Genomic DNA, 23,944 nt, shown 5'->3' with positions numbered 1-23,944 from the left:
TGTTGTGTTCGCTTTATGGTACCGCATGTCCTGTACCTTTTGCTGATTGTCTTGTCGACGAGAACATTCAACAAACATTCAAGTGTTTTGCCGCAGATGCAAACATTTTGAAGACAAAAAAAAAGTTTTCAGATTAATTCCTTTCATCTGTAGTCACATTTTGTGACATGTTTGTCAAATGAGGACTCTAACAAACATATTTCTGATGGAACACCTTTTTGGATTGTTCTCAAACACCTACACATTCACACACACACACACACACACACACACACACACACACACACACACACACACACACACACACACACACACAGACTTCATTTGAGTCCATCTCTGAGCATCTGACAGGAAAAAGTGAGAGATACATTATAATTCTCTCAGGGCTCATTTGGCGTAAACTTTAATTTGGTCGAAGATGGAGAAATATAGTGCATACGTTTGGTTTATGAGGTAGACATATAGCAACAATTTCTCCGGGTTTCATCGGCCAGAACCACTTTGCCCTCACTGAAATTGAAAGGGCACCAAAGTGGTGTTGTTAAAAAGATTTGGAGAAGGAGAAGTTGAAGCTTCAAGCAAAATTATGATATTTGGTAGTTTGTGTTATCTCACTCAGTACATCTCTATGTGGTGCACGACAAAGTGATTTTGAGTGTTCACATGCGTCACACGTTTCGGTTTCTGTGCCAGAAGAAGCCCATCCTACTTACAAAGCCCCCCACCCCACCTTTGTGTGTGTGCATATATAGAAGATTGCGTGGTCTCTCTCACGCATTCACAACCTGACCGCTGAAGCAAACCTCTTGTCAGCGTCCTCGTTCACACACACACACACGGCTGCAGGTAAGTATCACAAAAAGTATTATTTTAGATTACTTTCAGGCTTTCTCTAGCTTCGTTACCTTGTAATGAGTTTTCACGCAATGGTCCTGTTATCATATTTTTTTCTTTATAATGTTAATAAGCAGGTGTACTGTATTCTTTAATCTAATAATTCTTCTTCTTCTTTAATCAAGTTAAAAATATGATTCAATAAGATGCATTCTGTGAATGGTTAAAACTAAAACAAATATTGAACACTTTAATTTCAAATGATCCATCCAGTTTGGATTGGCGCTATTAAACCCAAGTCCTGAATGTTACGGTAATATGTTTACATCCTACCTGTACTTTATTGGCATTATTGTTGTTAAAAAATGCAGCATGGTTGTAAAAAGGAGAGGAGAGAAAAGTGGAGATTTGTCGGACTTTCTCCACATAGCAAGCCTTATTTCACAACCATTTGAATAACGTATATGTGACAAAGACCGGCTGTAAACAGAAATTATATTAGCATTGAAAGAATGAGGATTTGCATCGCCACCACAAGTGTGAGAAAGAAAACACATGGCTCACAATTGGTGACTGCAAGAAAGATTTCTGTTCTATTCATTTTATGTGTTAAAGCAAAGCAAAGTAGATTTATTGATATCGTGCATTTTATACACAGAGCAACTCAATGTGCTTTACATGTTTAGCTGCATTTAAAAACAAAGAAAAAAACATTTATAACAAATAAGTAAAGCAATCCTTCATTTAAAGCTATTTTTTAAAAGCTTTGTAGCTTTCGAAAACAAAGAGGTCCAGTGTTAAGGGCTATTCAAAGTTGGGAGACTTAATACTTTCACTATTGCTGTCATTTGGAACCGGATCTTTTATGACCTATTGATTCAAATCCTTATCTAATTTATTCCTGTTAGGTGTGCTACGTTAAATATTAAATATATAATAAGAAATGAAAGATGATTGGTTGTTACCTTGGCTTTCTTTCTGCTGACACTGAAATTTACATCTCGTCTGGTTGTGCACAATATGAAGGCCTCATTGTTCCTTTCACATCACTCTTGTTTGTCTTACCCTCTCATCTGGGAAAAATTTGCATTGAGAGCACTGCGCGGTGGTTATCCACGCAGTATGTTTTAATATTATATATTGCAACCGATGTCATAATAATGCATTTGGTTTTACATTACTGTACTTGAATGTTGATATTTCTTTTTACCCTCATGCCTGCAGGCATGAATGTATTTATCTATGCGGTCGTCTTCCTGGCTGCTGTGTCCAAGGTCTCACTGAGTCTGCCCTCACAGTCCCTCGTAAGTGAAGAACGGCATGATTATTATGACTGCATGTATCTTGCTTGCATGTACCTTACTTTAGTTTATGTGGCCCTCACATTATGTCTACAAAGCAGTATTATGGCTTCAAGTGTTGCTTTTCTCTGCGAAGCTCTCACAATATGTCTACAAGGGCCACATATCTCCATCAAAAAGGTCATACATCAAAAGTTGCTCAAGTACAATAAGTAGACATATAGTATTATGACTTCAGACGTTTGCGTCAGACTTTTGCACCATACCATTGCAACTTGTGTCGATCTCACACAGACCAGCACAGCAATGATCAGATTTCATCCATCCATCCGTCCATCCATCCATCTATTTTCTTAGCTGCTTATCCTCACAAAGGTCACAGGAGTGCTGGAGCCTATCCCAGCTGTCAACGGGCAGGAGGCGGCGTAGACCCTGAATTGGTTGCCAGCCCATCGCAGGGCACATGGAAACAAACATCCACACTCACAATCACACCTAGGGTCAATTTAGAGGCTAGAATTAATGTTCTATGTTTTTGGTATGTGAGAGGAAACCAGAATGCCTGGAGAAAACTCACACAGGCACGGGAAGAACATTCAAACATCACACAGGCGGGCCCAAGATGTGAACCCTGGTCCTCAGAACTGTGAGGCCAACGCTTTACAGCTGCGCCACCGTACCGCTTAATCAGATTTGTTTTGTTTAAATTAAGTGATGGTTTAGAAAATTCAAACCAGTTTCCCCAACGTATTTGTTTTGTTTTCCACAGTTGTCAGCAGCTGTTCTCGGTTTTTACCCTCAGCTTTGTCATCAGCAAAGAAGACACATTTGAGATTTTGGCGACATTACAGATGTCAATATGCACTATGAATACTTTGGGGTCCAGTACAGTTGCTTCGTGAACCCCATAAGTGATCTTTGAGTGTTTATTAAATTCTAGATTTATTTAGCACAAGAAAGCTCGTCCACAAAGAAGTGGCAAATCAAACACAATGGTCTACACAAAAACCACATGGTTCTAAGAAGACTTTGGAGACACATCCCTCTTGTCATCTCCAGATGATACATGACAGATCCGACGGCGATGGCGTCATGTTGGATGGCCCGACGTCCAACCACACGCGCCAGGCCCGCTCTACTGGAGCGCTCTCCTCAGACCAGCGAGCCAACCAACCCCGGGAAGCCGAAGAGGCTTTCAAAACCTTGAGTCAGCTACTGGTCCGACTCATCGCCAGGAAAGGTGCGTGATGATGCACTCGATGAACGTGATGAGGAACGGCCAGGATCTACAGCACTTACTCCGACAAGCTTCTTCATCTGGCCATTTGCCGCTTCCCTCTTGCTTCCTAAACTGTCAATCCATTATTCTCTTTTTCCCGTTTTACTTCCTTCCTTCTATAGCTCTTTCTTTCCAGTTCTTTCTTGTATTCTTCCCTTCATCCTTTCACATCCTTTTCACATTTCTCTTGCTTTTTAAGCCATCTTAGGGAAGTCATAACTGTCATACAGTGGTGCTTGAATTAAATAAATGATAGTTAGGGACATAGTCCTACCGTTAAGTAATTGACACCCCTGAAAAAGTGCTGCTTTTCTATTGGACAGGGCTTTGACCCGACTAAATGAAGCTCCTTCCTTCAATTCAACATCCACCATATTGCCAAAAGTGTTTGCTCACCTGCCTTGATTCACAAATGAATTCAAGTCACATCCCATTCTTGATCCATAGATTTTAATATGACATCAGTCCAGCCTTTGCAGCTATTACAGCTTCAAGTCTCGTGGGAAGGCTGTCCACAAGGTTTAGGAGTGTGCTCATGGGTATTTATGACCATTTTGTTTCCCCAACAAGCCCTTTTGTGAGGTTACCCACTGATGTATAAAGAAGAAGGGCTGGCTGTCAAAGTCTGTTCTAATTCATGCAAAGATCTTTTTTCAGGTTGAGGTCAGGATTGTGCAGCTCATCCACATCAAACTCTCACATTGGTACCTTTGGGTTGATTTTGAGTGAACAGTGAGCAATGCCTTCTCCTCCAATATCAATGTGTGACCTCGCAAGTGTGTTCTTGGAAGAATGCGCAAAAAAAAAAAAAAATATCCCTTAAGACCAATCCTAAACTTCTTGAAAGCATTTGCATAAGATTTGAAGCTGCAAAGGGTAGGCCAGTGTCATATTAAATCATATGCATGTAGATTGGGATATGACTTAATGTCACGTGAGTCAAGGTAGGTGAGCAAATAATTTTGCCAATGTAGTTTAGTTCTTTAGCAACAAGAGGCCACATGGTGGTGCCTACTACCTTTAAATTAGACGGGGCTGTAGCCTACCTCAACACGAAAACAGCAAATAGGTGATTTTTTTCAGCAAATAAACAGGCTATATTAATTGTTGAATTCATGAGAGGCAAATTGAGAATATGAGCATGACTTTATTTTCATTTTGTATAAGTGATGGTGCCCAAAGGGATATTTTGATACTCGAGCAACCAATCACACATTTCGTTGGCACTCGGCACAATTAAACTGTGTGACAACTGGTTGCCAACCATAAAAACATTTTTTTTGCTTTGTCTTTAACTAAATATGCCCAGTCTTCACATTCAAGTAAATTATGAGTACATTGAGACAAGATTATCACATTATCATTTTAGCATACACTACATAGCTTTTGACATATTTGTTTGATGTATGCCATGAACCTTTTCTCCTGTAAAATATGTGCCTTTGCCCGATAGAGGTTGTGGAAAAACTGCTCTAGAACACCATTAGAGGTATTCACAAGTTTTTTCATTAAACATGTACTGTAATGTTCACACTTGCTTGTCTTGGTGTCTTCTAGGCATGCCCTACCAAAGCAGATCGTCATTCGCGAGCAGAGCCAGCAGTCTGGTGCCTGAGCACAGGATAAATGACCGAGATTATGAGGGCTGGATGGACTTTGGGAGGCGCAGCGCAGAAGCGTTAGAATACTCCTAAAGGCACGGCTTGCTTGCTTTCAATGCAGAGCTCGTCCTCAAAATTGTCAAAATAAACCACCCCCTCAATACATGTCCAACTCATAGCGTACAGTTAAGCCCAAAATGATTCACACTCTTCCATATAGGTGCCATCGGGCAAGATCCTCCTATCTGCAAATCATCTCTTTTCAGGAAATGCAAAAATCAATTTTCAACACTCTACACACACACACATGTGGGTAATGACCAAGACTACAGTATACATTTGTGAAAAATACAAAATTTACCAAATTTGGACACAGGAGGGTTCCAGACTGGTTAACACATCTGTCTGAGTTCTTAGGACCCTGGTTCAAATCCATTCTCACTTGTGTCGCGTTCCCATGCTCTCCCCGTGCCTGCGTGGATTTCCTCCGGGTACTCCCGTTTCCTCCCACATCCCAATAACATGCATGCTAGGTTAATAAAAGACTAAATTGTCTGTAGGTGTGAATGGTAGTCTGTGTGCCTTGCGGTTGGCTGGCGAGGGGTTCAAGATGCACCCTGCCTCTAGGCACCAGCATGGCCATGACCCAAGTGAGGATAAGCGGTATGGAAAGAGAGATGCATGGGTGGGAGGTTTCCACTCGATGTCAGTCATATGTGTGCGTTTATTTGGAGATTGGTTGCAAATAGTGGAAGACTAAGAAGTTGGGTTAGCATTCCAAATGCTAAATGTTTGCTGTTTTCAGTGTTTCACTATTTGAAAAGTCTTCATATCCCTCATATTTTTGAGGGCTCAATCTTTTCCCACATTCTAAAGGTGCATGATCATTTTAGCATTATCTCAAGTAAGGTCTCAAACACATTTGAGTTCACCAGTATATAGCCTTAACAAGCAACAACAATAAATAAATAAATTGTCCAGATTTTTGTGGTGTATTGGTACAAATAATTAAAATACAACTGCAAAATATCCAGATTAATTGATCATCATGTTGCAAGTCATATCAACAATTCCTCAACAAAAATCTAATTTCCACAGTACGTTAAGAGCATTTCATATGAACTAGGCCTCAATGTCATCTCTGTGGTTGTCAATGTGATCTGTTACCAAGCACAGTCCCTGGAAAAGCAGCAGTGAATGTGTCCTCTGTCCCGGTGGGCCAGCTGGGACCCCCTGATGGGTCCATGTTTTAGCCCATGGACCATATGTTTAACACCAGCGATCCAACATTTATTTTAATCATTTGAATAAATCTAAAACATGGAGATGTTTGTTCGGAATATACATATGACTAATTTTGGCAAAATGTGAGACACAAAACAGCTTATATTCAATGACAAAGATTCTAGTTCCATATATAAACAACCTTTTGCCACTAGGTGTAGTTTGCAGCTAAAAGCCAATTTCCTAAATAAAAAGTCATGACACACGTTCCTATGATATGAATAATTTTGACTTAACTGTATGTATACTATATATTTATCAGTGGAAAAAACATTTCTTGGATAAATCCCGCTGTGATTATAAGCACTTTAAAAAAAAAAATACAAACAAAATGTGAAAACCCCAAATGGCTTTTTTTCCCATTATGCAGATATGATGTATATTAATATAATCTATTAAAATAAATTGTGCCATTGTCATCATTGTCTTTGTCACAACTTGTTCCTTCCTGCTTTCAATGTTAAGTAGATGACTTTTTCCAACAGTGGAATATTATAACATTTGTCTTTTCCCCATCGTGCCACAATAGGCTATGTATTGTATCAAATATTTCCAAATCTTTTAAGCCAGAATAAAAATTGTTTCTCAGTGCCAAGTGTTCGTTAAGACTATCTTTCGAATACTATTCTGTGATAGCATAGCACAAGTAACAAATGTCAAACATCCTTTAGGAAGGTTGGTAAGACAATGTTTCTACAAAGCGTACAGTTTATATACATTGCTGTGGAAAAGTATTGGCCCCCGTCTCACATTATCACACACACACACACACACATACATACACTCGTTGAAGTCAGAGGTTTACATACAATGTGCAAAAACATTAAATTTTTTGTCTCAAGTCTGTCTGAAATCAAATCAGACTAAACCTCTCCTGTTTCAGGTCAGTCAGGATCACTAAAATCCTTTACTTTGTGAAGAATTCAACTTGGCAGCATCACATTGTGGGGAACTGGAGCTCTTCAAAAAATAAGACGCCATTATGGATAAAGGGAGGTAATGAGGCAACATCTCAAGACATCAGACAAGAAGCTAAAATGGAACTTCCAAATGGACAATGACCCTAAGCATAGTGCCAAAATGGTGAAAAAGTGTCAAGAATAAAGTCAGTATCTTGGAGTACTGTCAGAAGCTTATGGAGGGTTACCAGAAACGTTTTACCCAAGTCATCCAGTTCAAAGGAAATGCTACTTGATACTGAGGAAATGTATGTAAACTTTTGACCTCAAAGAAAATAATATAAAGTTCTCAAGAAATTCTCTATTTATGGCATTAAACAAAATTAAATACTTTTGATCTGACTGAAATGAAACAGGAGAGGTTTACTCTGATTTGACTTTATCAATTAGAGGAAAAATATAAAATGTTTTTGCACAGTGTATGTAAACTTTTGCCTTCAAGTATATACACACAAATATATCAATTTTCTTAGCCGCCTATCCTCACAAGGGTCACGGGACTGCTAGAGCAAATCCCAGCTATCATCAGGCAGGGGGCGGTGCACACCCTTATCTGGTTGCCAGCCAATCGCAGGGCACATTCAGACAGACAACAGGTGCATTCATAATCACACCTACGGTCAACTTTCAGTTTCCAATTAATGTATGTTTTTTGGATAGGGGAGGAAATTGGAGTGTTCGGAGAAAACCCACTCAGTCACAGGAAGAACATGGAAACTCCATCCACACAGGCAGGGGTGGGATTTGAACCCCAGTCCTCAGAACTGTGAGGCCAATGTCACGCCATTTTATACATATACAGTATTATAGCTGGCACAGTGGGGCCTTGTGAGGAAAACCAGCTCAGAAAATGGATGTATGTTTTCAACCTCCAATTAATACATTGCTCAAGCTCCTTGCATGTACCTGATCTAGTTTTCCATAGTGTGAAGCACAAAATACGTAGCAAAATACCCTTATGGCACCCCCATGTGGCCGTCGTTAAATTGCTCTGATATACAATGAATAAGGCAACACAAATGGGTGCTGTGATTGAGTATGACAAGGCTTTTGGAATTGTTGGTTTGTGAAGCTTACTATGAAAGAGTAAATGTATTCAAGTTCACTCGCTTTTTTTTTTTTCAAATAAAACATTTTTTGAGTCTATTTATAGTGTCTTCATAAAAAAGACGTGACACAGAATGAAAATTGCCCAATACAATGTTGAATGTATTAAATGCACATAACGCACACTGTAAAACAAAGCGAGATCAGCAAAACCACATTTATAATAGTTTCGAAAACACACAAAAAAAGTCATTCTAATTAGAGTTACACAAAGTGTCTGAAGATTTCATATCTTTATTTCACAATACAACAAATACAGATCCAGGAAAAAGATGTTTGTGTTATTTTAATATCTAAAACTCTCTTACTGGTTGTTATGCTACATTGTGATGGGCTAGCCTCAGTGGACTAGGTACCCATGGTTTTAGGATTGGAATGTAAAAATGCAGCAGCCCCCCACCCACCATTAAAAGGTAAAAATGCAGATCTTAAAGTGCGACATAAGTAGGAAAAAGGAGAAAATAACCAAACTGCGCTCATCAAAGCAGACGTGATCGGCCACACGTAATTGCAGTGGCACGAAGTAAAAAATAAAAATAAAATAAACACATTCATTGTGCCATAGCAAACCAAATACAAATGTTCTCAAAATGACATGTTGGCACTAAAAGAATCGTTCTTGTTCTAACATATGTAAGTAACATCAGAATCTTTATTAAAGGATCAATAGTTTATGTACTATAAATTGTGACATCTTATTGCGTTGCAGGACCAATTCAGTTATCTATAGGCTGCTACGTTAAAGTTAGTGATGACACATAGCAGAGTAACAACGATTTAATGAATGAGATTTAAAAAAAAAAAAAAAAAAAAAATTGAGGCACATTCATGTTGCCATGATGGTGATAATTTAGACTTTTGGGGATACTCCTTTGCCCTAATGGAGAAAAATCACAGTTCAAAGATCCCAATCAGTTGGTTTTACATTTAAGACTACAGTCACGATAACCATGTGATTGCCTGGCTGATGCTACTACATAAGAACAAGAAACCAAACACACAAATAAAAAAATGAAATGTATTCTGGATTTGTCTCAGCAAAATATGCTGACGCGTTGTTAAAAACACCCACACACACTCACACACACACGCACGCACGCACGCCTCCCCCCCCACACACACACACTTTATCACACCCAGACTTGAGTAAAAGTCTACTTTTATGTTTGGAAATATAACTTGTCAAAGCCAAGTTCTTCTGCTTCTTTTATATATATATATATATATATATATACACACACACACACGTGTGTGTGTGTGTGTGTGTGTGTGATTCTCTACGTGTAATAAAAAAAATTACATGTGAGACTTTGATACAATACCTCATTGACATGCTTCTAATATATAGTACTACAATCTTTGGTTGCTAAAATATATGATAAACATTTTGTATGTGCCATAAGTGAACTGCCAGCAGACAAGACAATAAAGCGACACGCGCGCAAGTCCCAAGTGTGTGCCAATGTGAACGTGTAGGAAGTCATTAAAATAGTGAGTCTTCTTTAATTGGATGTCGACTGCGGTTTACATACATACAGCCATGACTACTACTGCATGACCATTGGACTTGTTCATGTTGCCATCTACGCCATAAAGAGCAAATACTTACTTGCCACTAATGGAATGGCAAGCGGACGTTTGCGTCAGTGGAAATGTCCCATGGCCTCCGCAGCCTTCACTCGTACCACAGGGTCAGGATCTTGGAGCAACATCACGAGGCCTGAGGATAATAAAGATAATTGTGTAATTTTTGTGCCCTCACTGTTTCATGGATTTTTCTGGGTTGTAATAGTATACAGGGGAGTCTGAATTTAGAGTTGCCAGGCCGCACTGAGCTCTGCTAGCTGTAGTGTAACTAAGACCAAGAAAAGAAGGCAGAAAAGCAGAGATACTAACTGATTGTCTCCACAGAACAGAGAATTTATGCCAGTGAGTAATGTCTGCTTCTTATGTATTCCTGCGTCTTGTGTGTTAAAGTAGGGGATGTTTGGATGAGGGTTTATAATTACCATAACCATCTACGCTAATTTGCGTTAGCTGGTCTATGGCATTTTCACATTACCTATGTGCATAGACTGCAAAAAGGTGTCCATCTTATTGGCAGCAGTACAAAACTTGCTGCGCATTCCCCTATTTGGAAGACCAGTCTGCCCCAAGGTGGGCGGAGTCAAACAGCAAGGGTGTGTCCTTTGGCTTCTGCTGGAGCATGTGACCTTTTATTGACTGAGGGCTCAGTGTCCAGTGACTCATCTTCATTTTCATGCAAGCGCAAGACTCGCTGTGCACTGCCAGACTTGGTGTGCCCTTGGAGGGTTCAAAAAGACTGTCTAAACCTAGACCTGCTCATGCCATGTGCTGTGGCGCAGACATCTAAAACAATACTGGTGAATCTGACTGATAAAAATGTAGGCAGAAAATTACACAAAGTTCTTGGACGTGTGTGGTGGATGAAAGACTTATTATTGTTATTAATATTATCACCATCAGCAGCATAATTACATTTTTTTAAAAGCACTTACAGGCCAGCGCATCGCTACATGGGTCAGGGTCGAGGGTGATTAAACATTTTGGAGTTTAGATACAATGTTGTTTGTTTCATTTTCTCAAAGTATTGCTATATATATATATATATATATAATATATATATATATATATATATATATAACATTTATTTATTGACAGCTAGAACTGCTGCAAAGCAATACTTTGTGTTTAGATAAGTTTAAATACATTTAGAGCTGATGGCACGGCAGGACTACTAACAAATACAGTGTCTAAATGGTGCATTTTCTCTTATCATTGGTGGATCCTCTTTTATAGGCATGGGTTTGTTGTATTCCATTTAAATTTCGTGAAAGCTGCATCACCTTTAGTGATGATGCCCATGTTGAGATGAGAATAATGCTCCTCTGAAAGGTTCCCCAGCAGAAACCCTGATAAATGCATGCACACACACAAATACACACACAATATTAGCAGTTCACTAACTAATTTGCTTGAAAACATAACAGAGGTGCAGCTTCACTTCCGAGACTGTCGCAGAGAGATCGGTGATTTTTTTTTAATCCATACCTATGAACATTGCAGCTCCTGCTCTGACTTCAGACCAGTTGCTCTTAAAGAACTGGAGAACGGAGATGTGGTAGAAGTTCAGCATGCCTGGAAAGTCCTGGATCTACAAAAATACCAAGGATATTCTCATGATAGATTCATAAATTGATTGTAAACAATGCTCCAAAATTATTGTAAATGATGCTACCAATTTTCCATCACGTTTATATGAACTCAGGTCCCAGGTGAGCTGGTGCCTATACCAGCTCACTTTAGACAAAAGGAAGTGTACACCCTGGACCGGATACCGATCAGTCAACAGGCACATATTATAGACGATCACCAATTTACGCTAACATTCACCGCGATGTCTACTTTGGAGCACTGATTCTCAACCACTGTGCTCTAAATTCTACATTGTTAAGAGATCATCAGGTGTGTCGTGGGAAATTACCCAATTTCATTGGTCTAAAAATGATTTTTTTACAACAAACAATTATTTGTTCATCTATCAATGCCAACAACATATCATGAAAGGCAGAAAAATTTTATGCTCTTCTTCCTTGTAGAAGGTACAATTAAAGTACCGTGACAACATTTTTGATTGGTGGTGTGCTGAGATTTTTCTTATATATATGCCTAGACTCAATAAAGGTTTTATTGCTTTAGAGTCTTCAATTAATCTAAAATGTACGTTTTAGGAATGTGAGTGTAGTCCCAAAAAAACAAAACAAAAAAATACAATTACAGGGGGGATCATGCAAACTCCAAACAGGACAGCTGTAGTAAAGATTTGAACCCTGAAACTCACGGCGAGACAGACAGTTCACCATTGGCCTTTTCTGACTAATCTTCCCAAGCCCTTTGTACAACAAGTCTTTATTTCAAGTAAGGTCTTGTCTTGTTTGTCTCACCAGATACTTGGTGAGATCATTGATGAACTCCCCATAATGCAAACTCTTGTCCTCGTAAAGGTGGTTCTGAAACATGGCTGTGATCTGCTCCGAGCCCACCATTGGAGCGCACACGCGCATAGCATACTTACATGCCTGAAAACCAATTAAAAAAATAAATAAATACAATTGGGAGGAGGAAGAAATGTTTCAACTGTGTAATGTCAAACGGTTCCCTTTGCGTGAGGGGTTGCAGATCTCTGCATGTGTGAGAACACAGTCCATACCTTGACCACATGTGGATTGGGATCGACCAGGTGTAAAAGCAGGCTGACCAGAACATTGTGTATCTGGTCCTTGAATATTGGCTCTCCCAAGCCGAATTTAGAGAGTTTCCCCATAAGATGAATGGAAGCACAGCGAATCTCATCATTCTCCTGGAAGAGGACAGATACAGCCCCTAGTTTTAGCGTGCCTCCTCCGAGGCCGAATATTTTCATGTGCACAGAAGACTTTGTTTTTCCAACTTACACTCTCTAAAAATGGCTTGATCTTCATAAAGATATAAACTACTAGCAGGTGGACATTCCTCTTGTCCAAGTAGAGGAGAACTTTAGACAGACCTGACATAGCCTCAAGAGTAATCAGCTTGCCTGCACAAAAGATCACACAAAACAAAAACAAATCAAAGGGTAATAGAATAACATCGACTGTAGTTTAGGCACACCTGGCGAGCTGTTGCTTTTAACAAACTCTAGCTTGTTTTTTTAATTTAGTTAGGGTTACACCGTTGACCATTTATGCAGGTACAAAACAAGTCAGCAGCGTACTCAATGAGGACAGTTTTGATTGAAATAAAATGTTTTGCTTCTCTAGAAAAGGATGCATAATTTGTGCAGGTTGTTAGATTTTTTTGCTCCACGTGTTTAACTCTTTTACGTGTGGCCATTTCTGTGCTTAGGCAGTTTTGCATTTAGTTATGCTACACTGACACCAACGGAAGCCCTTACGACTTAACTGAACTAAGAGCTTCAGTGGTGGAGCGTGAGGATTACGAATGATTTGAAGAATTCCATTTTTCTGTTTTGATGCCTCTAATTTAAGCAAGTTTCTTTTACTTCTGAAAATTACCAGGTTGTATTTAAGCTTGTTACTACGGGGGGAAAAATACCCAGCTATCTCAAAACTTTCTTTATCTTTGTTCTTCACTGACACTAAGGTAGAGTACATTAGGACATTCTGTGTCTTTGTTCATTAGTAAAGTGTACATAGTAGCCATTTTTCCTACATGAAGCCAAGCATCATTGAGCCATTTTCATTTTTTCTCCATGGCAGCAGGCAACTTGATCTGCACCTCCCCCATCTACATACATTTGGAGTTAGACATCTATCGAGTGCAAGTATTAGTAGGTGCTATAGCATTATGGATGAATGGATGGATTTTTTAATGTTAACAACTGATACCAAGTTTAGAGAGCAATAAACTGCATCAGACCAGAGAATGTGAAACACCGGTAGAGCCTCCATACTGTGTTGCTACCCAAGAAGACAATTACCAGGGTCATCCTTCTCTTCCATCCCTGAACTCATGGCCGCCAGCAGCTCTTTTGCGTATTTGTTCACCTGTAGAGAAGAAAGAGAGATGAATAGTCAGCTTCCTGTAGTCACGGCAGCATTGTGCACCAGGTCTTAGCATGTGTGTGTACCTTTTCAGGCGATCCGACGGCTATGTTGCCGAGACCCCGCAGGGCCAACATGCGGACAGTACAGCAAGGATCCGATATCCTTTCCATCATGTTGTTCATTAATACATCAATAAACATCAGCTCCGTGGCCACGTGATGGTTCAAGAGCTAGGAAGAAAGACTCATTTGCCTCTAAATATTGTAAAAAACAAAAAAAAAAAAAACAACAAAAGGCCACCTATCTGAAAACTAAAAGAGTTCACATAAGCATGTGGTAGCATTAGCTAGTTGTCACCTCAGAGAAGAAAGATGTGATGGTGATGCGCTGACATTCATAAATGTTGTTCAAGGAAGGGCATAAACACTCAACAATGGCGGGCAACCTGGGACCGGCATGTTTTGCCATTGCCCTGTTGACAAGATAAATGTACCATTATTGAGAGCTCTCGGGTAGGGGGAAGGGAGAATGGAGAAAACAACCTCATTTTTAAGGCAACAATCACTGCCACTTGTCATTTGTACTTGATGACTGGAAGAGTACATACTTTCTATTCCATTATTGTGCTATAAGTAATTGACAGAGGTGGGTAGTAAAAGGGCTACATTTACTCATGTAACATTTTGGATAACGTTTGAATGCATACTTACATACTTTTTACTTTTACCCAAGTATTTATGTGAAGAAGAATAATAACTTGTACTCTGTAACAATGATAGAGAGGCCAGTCACATCTATTTAGCCATTATTGGTGCACAATCTATTTTTAGACTTCAACTTTGCGGCATGATGATTGACTGGTTAGCACATCTAACTCATGGTTCTGAGGACGTGGGTGCAAATCCATCTTCACCTGTGATTAGTTTGCATGTTCTCCCCATGACTGCGTGGGTTTTCTCCAGGTATCCCGTTTTCCTCCCTCATCCCAAAAACATGCATTGTAGGTTGACTCATGACTAAATTACTCATAGGTGTGAATGTGAGTGCACATGAGTGTGTTTTTTTTAATGTGCCCTGTGATTGCCAGGCAACCAGTTCAGGGTGTAACACCACCTCTCTCCCAAAGTTAGATAGCTAAGATAGCTTCCAGGCCACCCACAACCCGAGTGAGTAGAACCGGTACGGAAAATGAAATGTATCATTGATTTCCACATAGAGCGCCATTGTGCAAATCACGAGTGTCATTTTATTCCATTGAAAAAAATCTGAGGGCACAAGGCAGTCAGATGATTGCACACAAACCCTTCATGGGTGGGTGAAAAATGCCAGTGTGCAAATGTTTACTTTACAGACTCCGAAAAACAACTGTTTTGCAGTCATGCAGCATGGCCTTATATTATGACCCAAATATGGATAGCACACTTGAAACTGGAGAAAACACTTTGCGGTTCATTACAGATCTCTCTTTCACCCTCCCCCTCTCACACATGTAAGCTCAAACACATACACCGAGCTATGGAGCTGATCAACTGGCAATTTTTTTTGTTTTTTTTTTTAGTTTTAAGGGTACAATCATTTCACTGTGCTATGATAAATAATTTGTTCTGAATTAACTGTTGTCAAAACACACATGTAATTTAATTACATTTACCTGGTAGAGAATAGAGGTACTGTACAACATGTAATGTGTTTACCTTGCTAGTAGGGTTACTCCAGTGATGTGCGTATTCTGTTCCTTTATTACCTCCCAGGCTTTGTCCTCATCTAGTCTTTTCAACACCTCATCTAACTGAGCTCTCGCTAGCAAGATTCTCAGTGCATCAGCTGCAACTCTAAACACACATAAGACTAAATAATTAGTACTAGAATCTGCCTTATATCAGTGACACACACACACACACACACACACACACACACACACACAGACACACACACACAACGATAAACATGCCAACCCTGCAACGTGGACGGAAGCAGTGCGTTTGGTGGTGTTATCACGTGGTGCAGAAACACCAACACTAGCTGCCAGTCTGACAATGAGGCAGGAGAAGAGCTGGGGAAACTTGCTGAGTGCTGGCTCCTGGCTCTGGCCATTTAATAACAATTCCTTGAGACCACATGTCATCTGAAAATGAGGAACAAACAGTGGCAGTGACAGTAACATCCTGCAATAGTATGGTGGCAACATGCAGTATTTTGTCACTTACAGCAAGTGGCTTATTAGTAGCCACCTTGGTTGTTCCTCCTCTGATTGACTCTTTCTTGTCCACATAAGGTGCCATGACAGCAAGTTTCTCCATCACTATCTCTATGATTTGATTAGCCACTAAGGGGTCTGCTCCCAAGGACATCCACATCTCGATAGTCCAGCTGAAAAGAGAGGAACGAATTGCATCGGAACAGACAATCTGAGGGGCAGAAGAAACGGGACCTTTCAAGGCATTAAAGTGAGTGTGTAGTGACTAAATGTTTTGCGTCGTTGTACATACTACCTGTCATAAGGTAGTGGTTGGTTAACCAGTGCATTAACAACAGTCTGGAGATGCTGAGAGGCCATGATTAGTACCGTCTGCCCAACTGCCACTCTCACCTAAATATAGATAAAGATATTACATGACCATCATGCATTTAACAATTGTGCATAACTTTGTTGTCCAAATATAAACTTATTACCATACAATAAAATCTAATATTATTGTATGGTATCTTCTTACCCTACCTGCTCCTCAGTGATGCTCTGCAGTTGCACATGAAGCACCTCCAGCATCTCTGGTACCTTGGACCAATAATTAAATTATAGGAGATAAAAGAACATTTCAAATGACGCAAGAAGCACATTGTTTATCAAAGGAAAGCCGGCCGTAAGCATTAGCACTACCATCTCCTGTAGTCCGCCTCCTCTGTTCTTCAGCAATGTGTTCAGGATTACAGATGAAGCTCTGCAACAGTTTATCTGACTGTCAACCAGCCCCTCAAACAACATGAACACCAATGTGGTCATCTGCTGCTGAGGCAAACGCTTACTCATCACCTGAAGTGCAGGAAACAACATACAGGGATAACACATTTGTTTCATTCACGGTACACACTCTGTGTTAAGCAACACAAAGCATGTGACCATAGCCAATGCATAACTGATTGAAGACATTCAATACAAAAGAGCTTGTACTGTACCTTGGTGAGCTCAGAGCAGGTCTTGTAGAGAACTGAATGGTCAGGGTTTATGAGTTGTGCTTTAAGGGACAATATACCCTCCACAGCTTCATCTTTATAGTCAAGAGCAAAACCTGCATTTCACATTCAGAAGGACAAAGAAAATTTAAGCAATGAATAAATGAATAAATGTATGCATTTCAGGAAATCTAAGACTATATTGAACACCTTAGCTCCTCCTGAATCTTAAAATCTTGATCTTACTAAGTCAGTTTAGTTTTCAGAAGAATAGGTTGAAAAGGCCAAATTTCTGTTCCAAAATGCCACCTGGGCCCCAGAGCAAAAAGCAAGTTAGTTGGCTGTGGAACAACTTGACATCTTTTTAGATGTAAAAGTGGGAGACAAAGTCACTTTGTCAGGATATGACAACATGAACTTAACCAAAGTAAAACAGATCTATGCATATAATAATAAAAAAGAAATCCCACACATTATATTACAAAATAAAGTACAAGCTCATCAATATATATAAAAACATGTCAGTGTTTTGACCTTCATAGCGTAGTTGGATAGAAAGCAATATGTATATGCAGTCGATAGCGGTGGTGCGGACAGCAAGGTGAGGGTCGGCGCAGCGTGGAGACAGCCGACCCAGCAGGGCTCCAAGGTTGTGGAAGGACACCACGTTCTACAAAAGGATGCAATTACATGTCATAAAAACCTCCTCGCAAATGTAATATAGCAATGGCAGTGTCTATGAGGTATTCACCTTTACTGTCATGTTGTGCAGGTAGTGAGTAAGCATGTGAACCGTGGCCGAGATGGCTCTCGCTCGCTCGTGGTCTTGTGGCGAGGTCAGCCAGCGTTCCACGTGCTGCATAGGACAGGACCACAAGATGATGTCCGACGAGACAGAACAACAGAGAGTAACGTGAATATCACCACATAAAATGGGCTGAATTATTTTTCATTTGGAAAGAATGATAAATATCCATTATGGTGATCATTTAATTCACTTGGATTTGGGAAGGATATGGCAGGGTTTAAATGCAAAGAACTTGAAATCTAAGTCAAAGCAAAGCAGAAAGTGTTGCTGGTGTACATAACTGACTGTGGCAAAGCTTGCCTCTGATTGTGTAATATACTATCATTTATTTATTATATTAAAACACACACCTGTTAAATTGTTTCCTGTTTGTGACCATGCATGACACCAGAACAACAGAGAAGTGCTGTCCTTGGCAAAAAAAAAAAAACAATCACTGCTTACAGGCTAATGTTACTTTATTTTATCCATGAACCGCATTTGCTTCTGTTACATTCCATTCTGTGATTGATATTCAGCTAGCCCTTGATTAAGTATTTTTTATTTACATTTCCCCCCAATTAATATCATTTATTCTTATGCAATCATTTATTTTGAACTGAAAACGTACTGATTTTTCGTTAAAAAGTAGTGCTATATATTTTTTTTTTCCCTAACGAGGAATAATCCTGATTAATAATTGCAACTACAATACTGATCAAAATAATCAAGATTAACATTTTGGCCGTAATTGTGCAGCCCTAATACATAGATCCACTTCACGCGCATTAAGCATCCCATTACTCGATGAATTATGAAAATAGAGAAAGAAATTAGAATCACATACAATATTCATGTAACTCAGCATTATTTGGGTTTTAAACTGGTACTTCATCAACTTCCTACATATTTAATTCCATGCCAACTTCCTCTGCATTTTGCTTGAAAAAAAAATGTAAACATTTAGCCAACACAGTGATAGAAGTGCTGCAGCGTAATTTGAGAGCAGCCAAGAGTGGTTGTGTATTCTTTTCCCATCAGGTTTTTGCAAATGTACATAAATCCATATTTTCAGCCACTACAACAGGATATCACAAATCTTTCTAACAGGTCTGTTACTTTTTTTTTGGGGGGGGGGGGTTTGCACACAATGGCTTTGTTTCAATAAATGGTTTTAATTAACTATATACAGTATATTTGGGGTTTTCACATTGCTTGTACATGAAAGCTGACTACAGTAATGCGACTGGTTCACAAGTTTGTCTTAAGACAAACCATATTTGAAATTGTGTTGAAAAAAAATGAGTTCACCCCCAAAGAAGGTTAATAGAATACATCATGTCTGACAATTTGAAATGAGTGGCATTTTCTGGCAATTTAACATTTTTAAATTGATCAGTTTAATGAAAGTTCTATTATAATATGGTAAATATGATATTCACAGAGGACTACATAGGCACCATTTATTCTGAGCACCGTAAATCAATAATTCACGATCATGAATATTAGCAACGTTACAAATGAACTACAAGAGCAAGAACGAGAAGAAGAAAAATAAGGCTCCTACTTTGAATACACTCTGTAAACTATCAGGCGTGAGATCCTTGGCGAGCATGCTGCTCAGTAACTCGTGCAGTGAAGCCAATGTGTCTTTGTATAAAGCCTGCACACACAGAATGTGTTGGTTTGATTAAAGATGCCGTTTCATACAAATTTGGGAAAAGTTTGTTTGTATCTTATTACAAGCAATGGGTTGAAAATGTCCTCAGGTCACCTTTCTTTGCTTGGGGTCGAGTATTTCTTCTTCTTTTGTTGTTTTCTCTGGAGTGTGTGTCTCGGGTGGTAGAGAAAACACACTGTTCACACACACCTTCAGCAAGTCAAAACACTCAGTCTCACTCAGGGCTGGGTCAAGAGGCCTGAGGCACCAAAAGGTCAAAGGGAAAAAACACTGGGGCCTATTTTCAATCCTCTAATCTCCCAACATTAATGCCACATTTCCTTAACCTTTGCACGAATATTTCATCGAGTCAAGGAGACAAGAAAAGGTGTTTCTCAGCGTTTTGTAAAAATGCCCCATCCAAGTCCTTCTGGTTCATCTCGATCAGGCAAGGATAGGAAGGTTCCTAAGCAAAAACGAGAATTTGAAGAGGGCCTGGGAAATAATATGAAAGTCTCACGACTCAAAATGCAAACTCTGTTTGCAATAAGATGTGGAAAATGAACCTCGGAAAACTCGCTTTCTTTCAGTCAGTCAAGATCAGCTACCAGAGTTCTTTGTTTGGAAAAATGTTTGTTGCAGAGAATAAATCAACTACAACTTTTGTCAACTAAAACCTAGTTTACTTCAACGGTGAAACCTTTGAGGAACATAGGATACATTAGGTTGGCACAAGTGCTCATGACCAGGTGGCGCACTTGAGTCCGAAGGGCATCAGCAGGTTCTGCCTTTATAAAATCCTGCCCAAGAAAGAAAATCAGTCATTCATATGTTAACAAATGTGTCACACTATTGTTCTAATTAACCTTTGTTGGTTAGAAAGATTACCTCAAAATTATATGACGGCTTATTTGTGAAAATACTAAAAATTGACTTATTGAATGTTTGCATAAAATTGTTTCATGTGGGAAATTAAACCAAATGAATTTACCAGGATGTATGTTGCATGTCTGTTATTAAACCATTCTCAGTTTGGCCCTACTGTTACTTCAGGCAAATATTAATGACAACAATAATCCCCAATCAATAAAACCTTTAAGATATAGAGTTGAAAGTGGACTTTCCTGAAAATACAATTGCGAGCACCGAAGGTGCGAAGACCTGTTAGGGGGGTCCGGAGGTATGCCTCCCTGTAAAATTTTTGAAAAAATGGATGGCTGTGGTGCATTCTGCTGATATCTGTGAACAAAATTCTGACAAAAATTGAAAGTAACATTTTTAAGTTCTGACCCAAAAAAAATTGGGCAGAAGTTCCCCAAGGGCCAAGCCCAGATTTCTTTTGCCCCCCATCGCCCTATCACTGGATAGCACAAAATCACATTTGTCATTAAAATATGCTTAAAATATGCCATCTTATCTCAAGACAAATGAATTAAGTGAACTATTCAGTAAAAAGAAATCTAAAATTGTCCTTTTCCCCACATTATACATATAGTATAGATATAGAATATACACAAAAACATATCCTAGAATTCCTACACCGTACAGCAAAACACGTTAAAGAAGCTGATCTGTAGTAATTACTAACGTTTAAGTCTCAAGCGTGTTACGTCGTGTTGTACTGATACACTCGACCAGATTGTTGTCCAATATCCAGATTAATTTTAGGCAATTTTCCGTCAATTTTCCGGAGGAATTTTCATGAAAATTTGAAAATCCGGAATTCCGGGAAAATCTGAAGGACTTTCATCACTAAAGATAAAATGCATGTTTTTGGAAAAAACACCACCACCAAAATATGTAAGGTACGAGAGAGCATACAAGCGACGCAGAGCAAGTTGCTGAGCGCCCTCAACAGTCAGGTCGTCGTTGCACTGACCACATTTGTTTACTCTACCATTTGTTTTACGAAGCAAATGTAAAATGCTGATCACTCACCTGAATGACAGCAATGAGCTCTTGTTTGCGAGAGAAGGCGTAGCCTTGTTTCTTTACACACTCACTGATGGCTTTGGCAACAAGGCCGACACTCTGGATCAAACTCAATTTCATTGTCAAATCCTAACATTTGGCCACAGACACACAAGTACAGGCACACAGATTGTAGGGACACAAAAGGGAGAACAGTGAGAGGACAAAAACACCACAAGATTTTGTTTAAATACTTAAACGTCAAAATTCTGAAGAATGAAATATGTATTCGACCACCAGCAATGCATTTTACAAACAGCAAAGCATAAGCAAACACTAGAATTAAAGGTAATATGTTACTCAATCTAGACATTAAGATTGATCCACCACTGTTGTCGATTAAGAGATAAAATTGTTAATAAGAGCAGGTCCGTTCAACAGCCAGCCAAAGGGCTTTGGTTGAGAAAGTGATACACCCGGTGGAAGCTGAGACCAATAAAGAAGCAGTTAGGAATAAAAATGTGAATGAAAAGTAGTCTGTCTATTCAGCATTCATGGATCAGTCAGCAAAAATCAAATCAGAATTTTAGATGTAGAAAAGGAATTTAATTTCAATTAAACAGATCACATGAAATATGAAAAACAATAGAGCAATACTGTTCTTGTTCATTAATCATGATCCATGAATGATGTCTGAGGTTAGTGTAAATTGCATTCATCTTTTTTACTACCATTTACCATTTGTGAGCAACTGAGAAAGACTTCAAAGCAAACCTTAAAGCATTTTCACAAAAACAACATGGCCCCCATCACTCACACTGACAAAATGTAGTGGAAAAGTTGAAAATGCAAGGTACTTAAAATGTTGATGAATGCAAATGCAAGAAAGATATTTCTGACTTTAGGCTTTAAGAGGTCAGAGCTGGCATTACTGCCAACATGTGAACCAGAAAAGGAAAAAAAGACCAGGAGAGTAAGAAAAAGTTGACTTGGAAGTTTATGACAGGTACTTTGAAATAGCCTCTCTATCCGTGTGACAATACCTTCGTCTCTACTTTAATCCCCAGAACCTGAATAAGATAGAGGTTATATAGTCACAAGACCAAATGTAAATATTGCTTGTGAAACCCAAAATAAAACCAAAATATTACATTCTGTCAAGATTTTGATGATGATGTTAAGGGGGAAAAAAAAACTGACAGTGGAGGACGGATCAGATGTTTTACAGTGCTATGTTCATTTTAACTTCTGCATTATTAAACTGCATAATGCCCTGTGTGTGGCTATACTACAGTATATGATTCAATACACTTAAAACAGAAAATATAATCGACTTATTTATTAATTTAACCATGGCCGCAAACAAACATCCTTACATCCTGTGTTTCCATTACCTTAGTGTTGAAGTGTTTACTGATGCAAGGCAGAATGTCTTGATCAATGCAATTCAGGATCTTTTCTGGAGGGGCGTTCATAGCCACTTGTCCATAACATAAGATTAATGTGCTTTTGACCTTCTCCACCTCAACGTCATTCCGATCCTGAGGACAGGAGGAACAGACATAAACTGATAATGAGCTGATTATTTCATGTTTTTAATTGAACTGATTCGAAATGTTCCTTTTACTTTGAGCAGGTTGAAGATGCTTGGGGATTTTTTGAAAGCGTCCGACTTTCCAAACTCGTCAAGCTTGGCCAGAATGCCTTCTAGATGGCTGTTGGCACACAATCCAATGCACAGAGCCACACCCTGGCCAAACAAGGAAAACAAAAGCCATCATCCACACAGCCAAGTTAAAGAGAAGTCCAGTTTATTTGAATCACACCTATGGGAAAGAAGACACTAATCAGTCAAAAGGGGCATTTTTTTCTCAGTGGTTTTTGTCAAAACAAAAAAAATAATAATTAAATGTGATACAATAAATATTTACAGAACATGACTTTATATTAATTACACATCATTGTTGTGAATAAAATGTTTATTAATACTGACTACTAACAAGTGCCTATTGAGGTGTGATTTCAGTATGGGTAGTCTAGTCAATTACCAAAGGCATAAACATCAAATGTGAATGCAATAATTTGGTTGACGGCACCTCTCTTTCAACAGCATCACTGTGTCTTGCTGTGAAAAGGATTTCCTGCAACTGTTTTTTAACAAACTCCTTATTGAAAGACTGCTGGAGAATCACTCCAATACACTGATACAGGAAACTCTGTCAGGAAAGAACAGTTGCATTTTAAAATATCACTTTATGTTAGGGTTATGCATTTATGTTTATGCATTGTTCAGGGTCTTTAAAGTAGTTCATAAGTTTGTACCTTCTCCCCCAAAGCATTGTTATATGTGGACAGAAAACTTGTTGCTTCTGCTGCAAACTGGCACAGCCACGTGTCATTGTCAACAGCCACCAATGTTTTACACAGGAGCTGGAGACAATTATATTCGAAAAGCTTTTCATAACATTTACAAAGCATCATAT

General features: G+C 39.0%; 2 protein-coding genes across 5 annotated transcripts in view; one reads left to right on the top strand and one right to left on the bottom strand.

Annotated features, from left to right (window-relative positions):
• The first annotated feature begins 796 nt into the window (after positions 1-796).
• On the top strand, positions 797-6,673 carry LOC133500850 (cholecystokinin-like). 2 transcript variants are annotated; one of them, XM_061820037.1, is made up of 4 exons: positions 797-846; positions 2,059-2,138; positions 3,195-3,375; positions 4,972-6,673. In XM_061820037.1, the coding sequence occupies exons 2-4, from the start codon at positions 2,061-2,063 to the stop codon at positions 5,106-5,108; spliced, it is 396 nt and encodes a 131-aa protein (XP_061676021.1). In that variant the 5' UTR covers positions 797-846; positions 2,059-2,060; the 3' UTR covers positions 5,109-6,673. The 2 variants fall into 2 exon arrangements, with proteins under 2 accessions (XP_061676021.1, XP_061676020.1); XM_061820036.1 differs by lacking the exon at positions 797-846 and having other exon boundaries at positions 2,049-2,138.
• Positions 4,624-23,944, bottom strand: part of mroh1 (maestro heat-like repeat family member 1) — a 36,449-nt gene continuing 17,128 nt past the window's right edge. Inside the window, exons 19-46 of one of the 3 annotated variants that reach the window (XM_061820033.1) lie at positions 23,784-23,891; positions 23,558-23,677; positions 23,089-23,211; positions 22,856-23,002; positions 22,505-22,531; positions 21,489-21,611; positions 20,271-20,350; positions 19,665-19,809; positions 19,458-19,553; positions 17,855-17,959; positions 17,638-17,773; positions 17,107-17,219; positions 16,811-16,963; positions 16,652-16,708; positions 16,425-16,522; positions 16,140-16,302; positions 15,888-16,057; positions 15,627-15,764; positions 14,290-14,404; positions 14,016-14,162; positions 13,866-13,932; positions 12,841-12,962; positions 12,597-12,746; positions 12,331-12,465; positions 11,438-11,540; positions 11,233-11,298; positions 9,975-10,085; positions 4,624-5,025 (exon numbers count right to left, since the gene is read on the bottom strand). In XM_061820033.1, coding sequence (XP_061676017.1) covers positions 10,009-10,085; positions 11,233-11,298; positions 11,438-11,540; positions 12,331-12,465; positions 12,597-12,746; positions 12,841-12,962; positions 13,866-13,932; positions 14,016-14,162; positions 14,290-14,404; positions 15,627-15,764; positions 15,888-16,057; positions 16,140-16,302; positions 16,425-16,522; positions 16,652-16,708; positions 16,811-16,963; positions 17,107-17,219; positions 17,638-17,773; positions 17,855-17,959; positions 19,458-19,553; positions 19,665-19,809; positions 20,271-20,350; positions 21,489-21,611; positions 22,505-22,531; positions 22,856-23,002; positions 23,089-23,211; positions 23,558-23,677; positions 23,784-23,891 — 3,084 coding nt within the window. In that variant the 3' untranslated portion in view covers positions 4,624-5,025; positions 9,975-10,008. Of the gene's footprint in view, positions 5,026-8,581; positions 10,086-11,232; positions 11,299-11,437; positions 11,541-12,330; positions 12,466-12,596; positions 12,747-12,840; positions 12,963-13,865; positions 13,933-14,015; positions 14,163-14,289; positions 14,405-15,626; positions 15,765-15,887; positions 16,058-16,139; positions 16,303-16,424; positions 16,523-16,651; positions 16,709-16,810; positions 16,964-17,106; positions 17,220-17,637; positions 17,774-17,854; positions 17,960-19,457; positions 19,554-19,664; positions 19,810-20,270; positions 20,351-21,488; positions 21,612-22,504; positions 22,532-22,855; positions 23,003-23,088; positions 23,212-23,557; positions 23,678-23,783; positions 23,892-23,944 lie in introns of those variants that run through there. The other 2 variants (XM_061820032.1, XM_061820034.1) reach the window with 2 other exon arrangements.

Source organism: Syngnathoides biaculeatus, chromosome 5 (assembly GCF_019802595.1).
Source record: "Syngnathoides biaculeatus isolate LvHL_M chromosome 5, ASM1980259v1, whole genome shotgun sequence".
NCBI lineage: Eukaryota > Metazoa > Chordata > Actinopteri > Syngnathiformes > Syngnathidae > Syngnathoides > Syngnathoides biaculeatus.
This window is presented reverse-complemented; position numbering and strand designations above follow the sequence as displayed.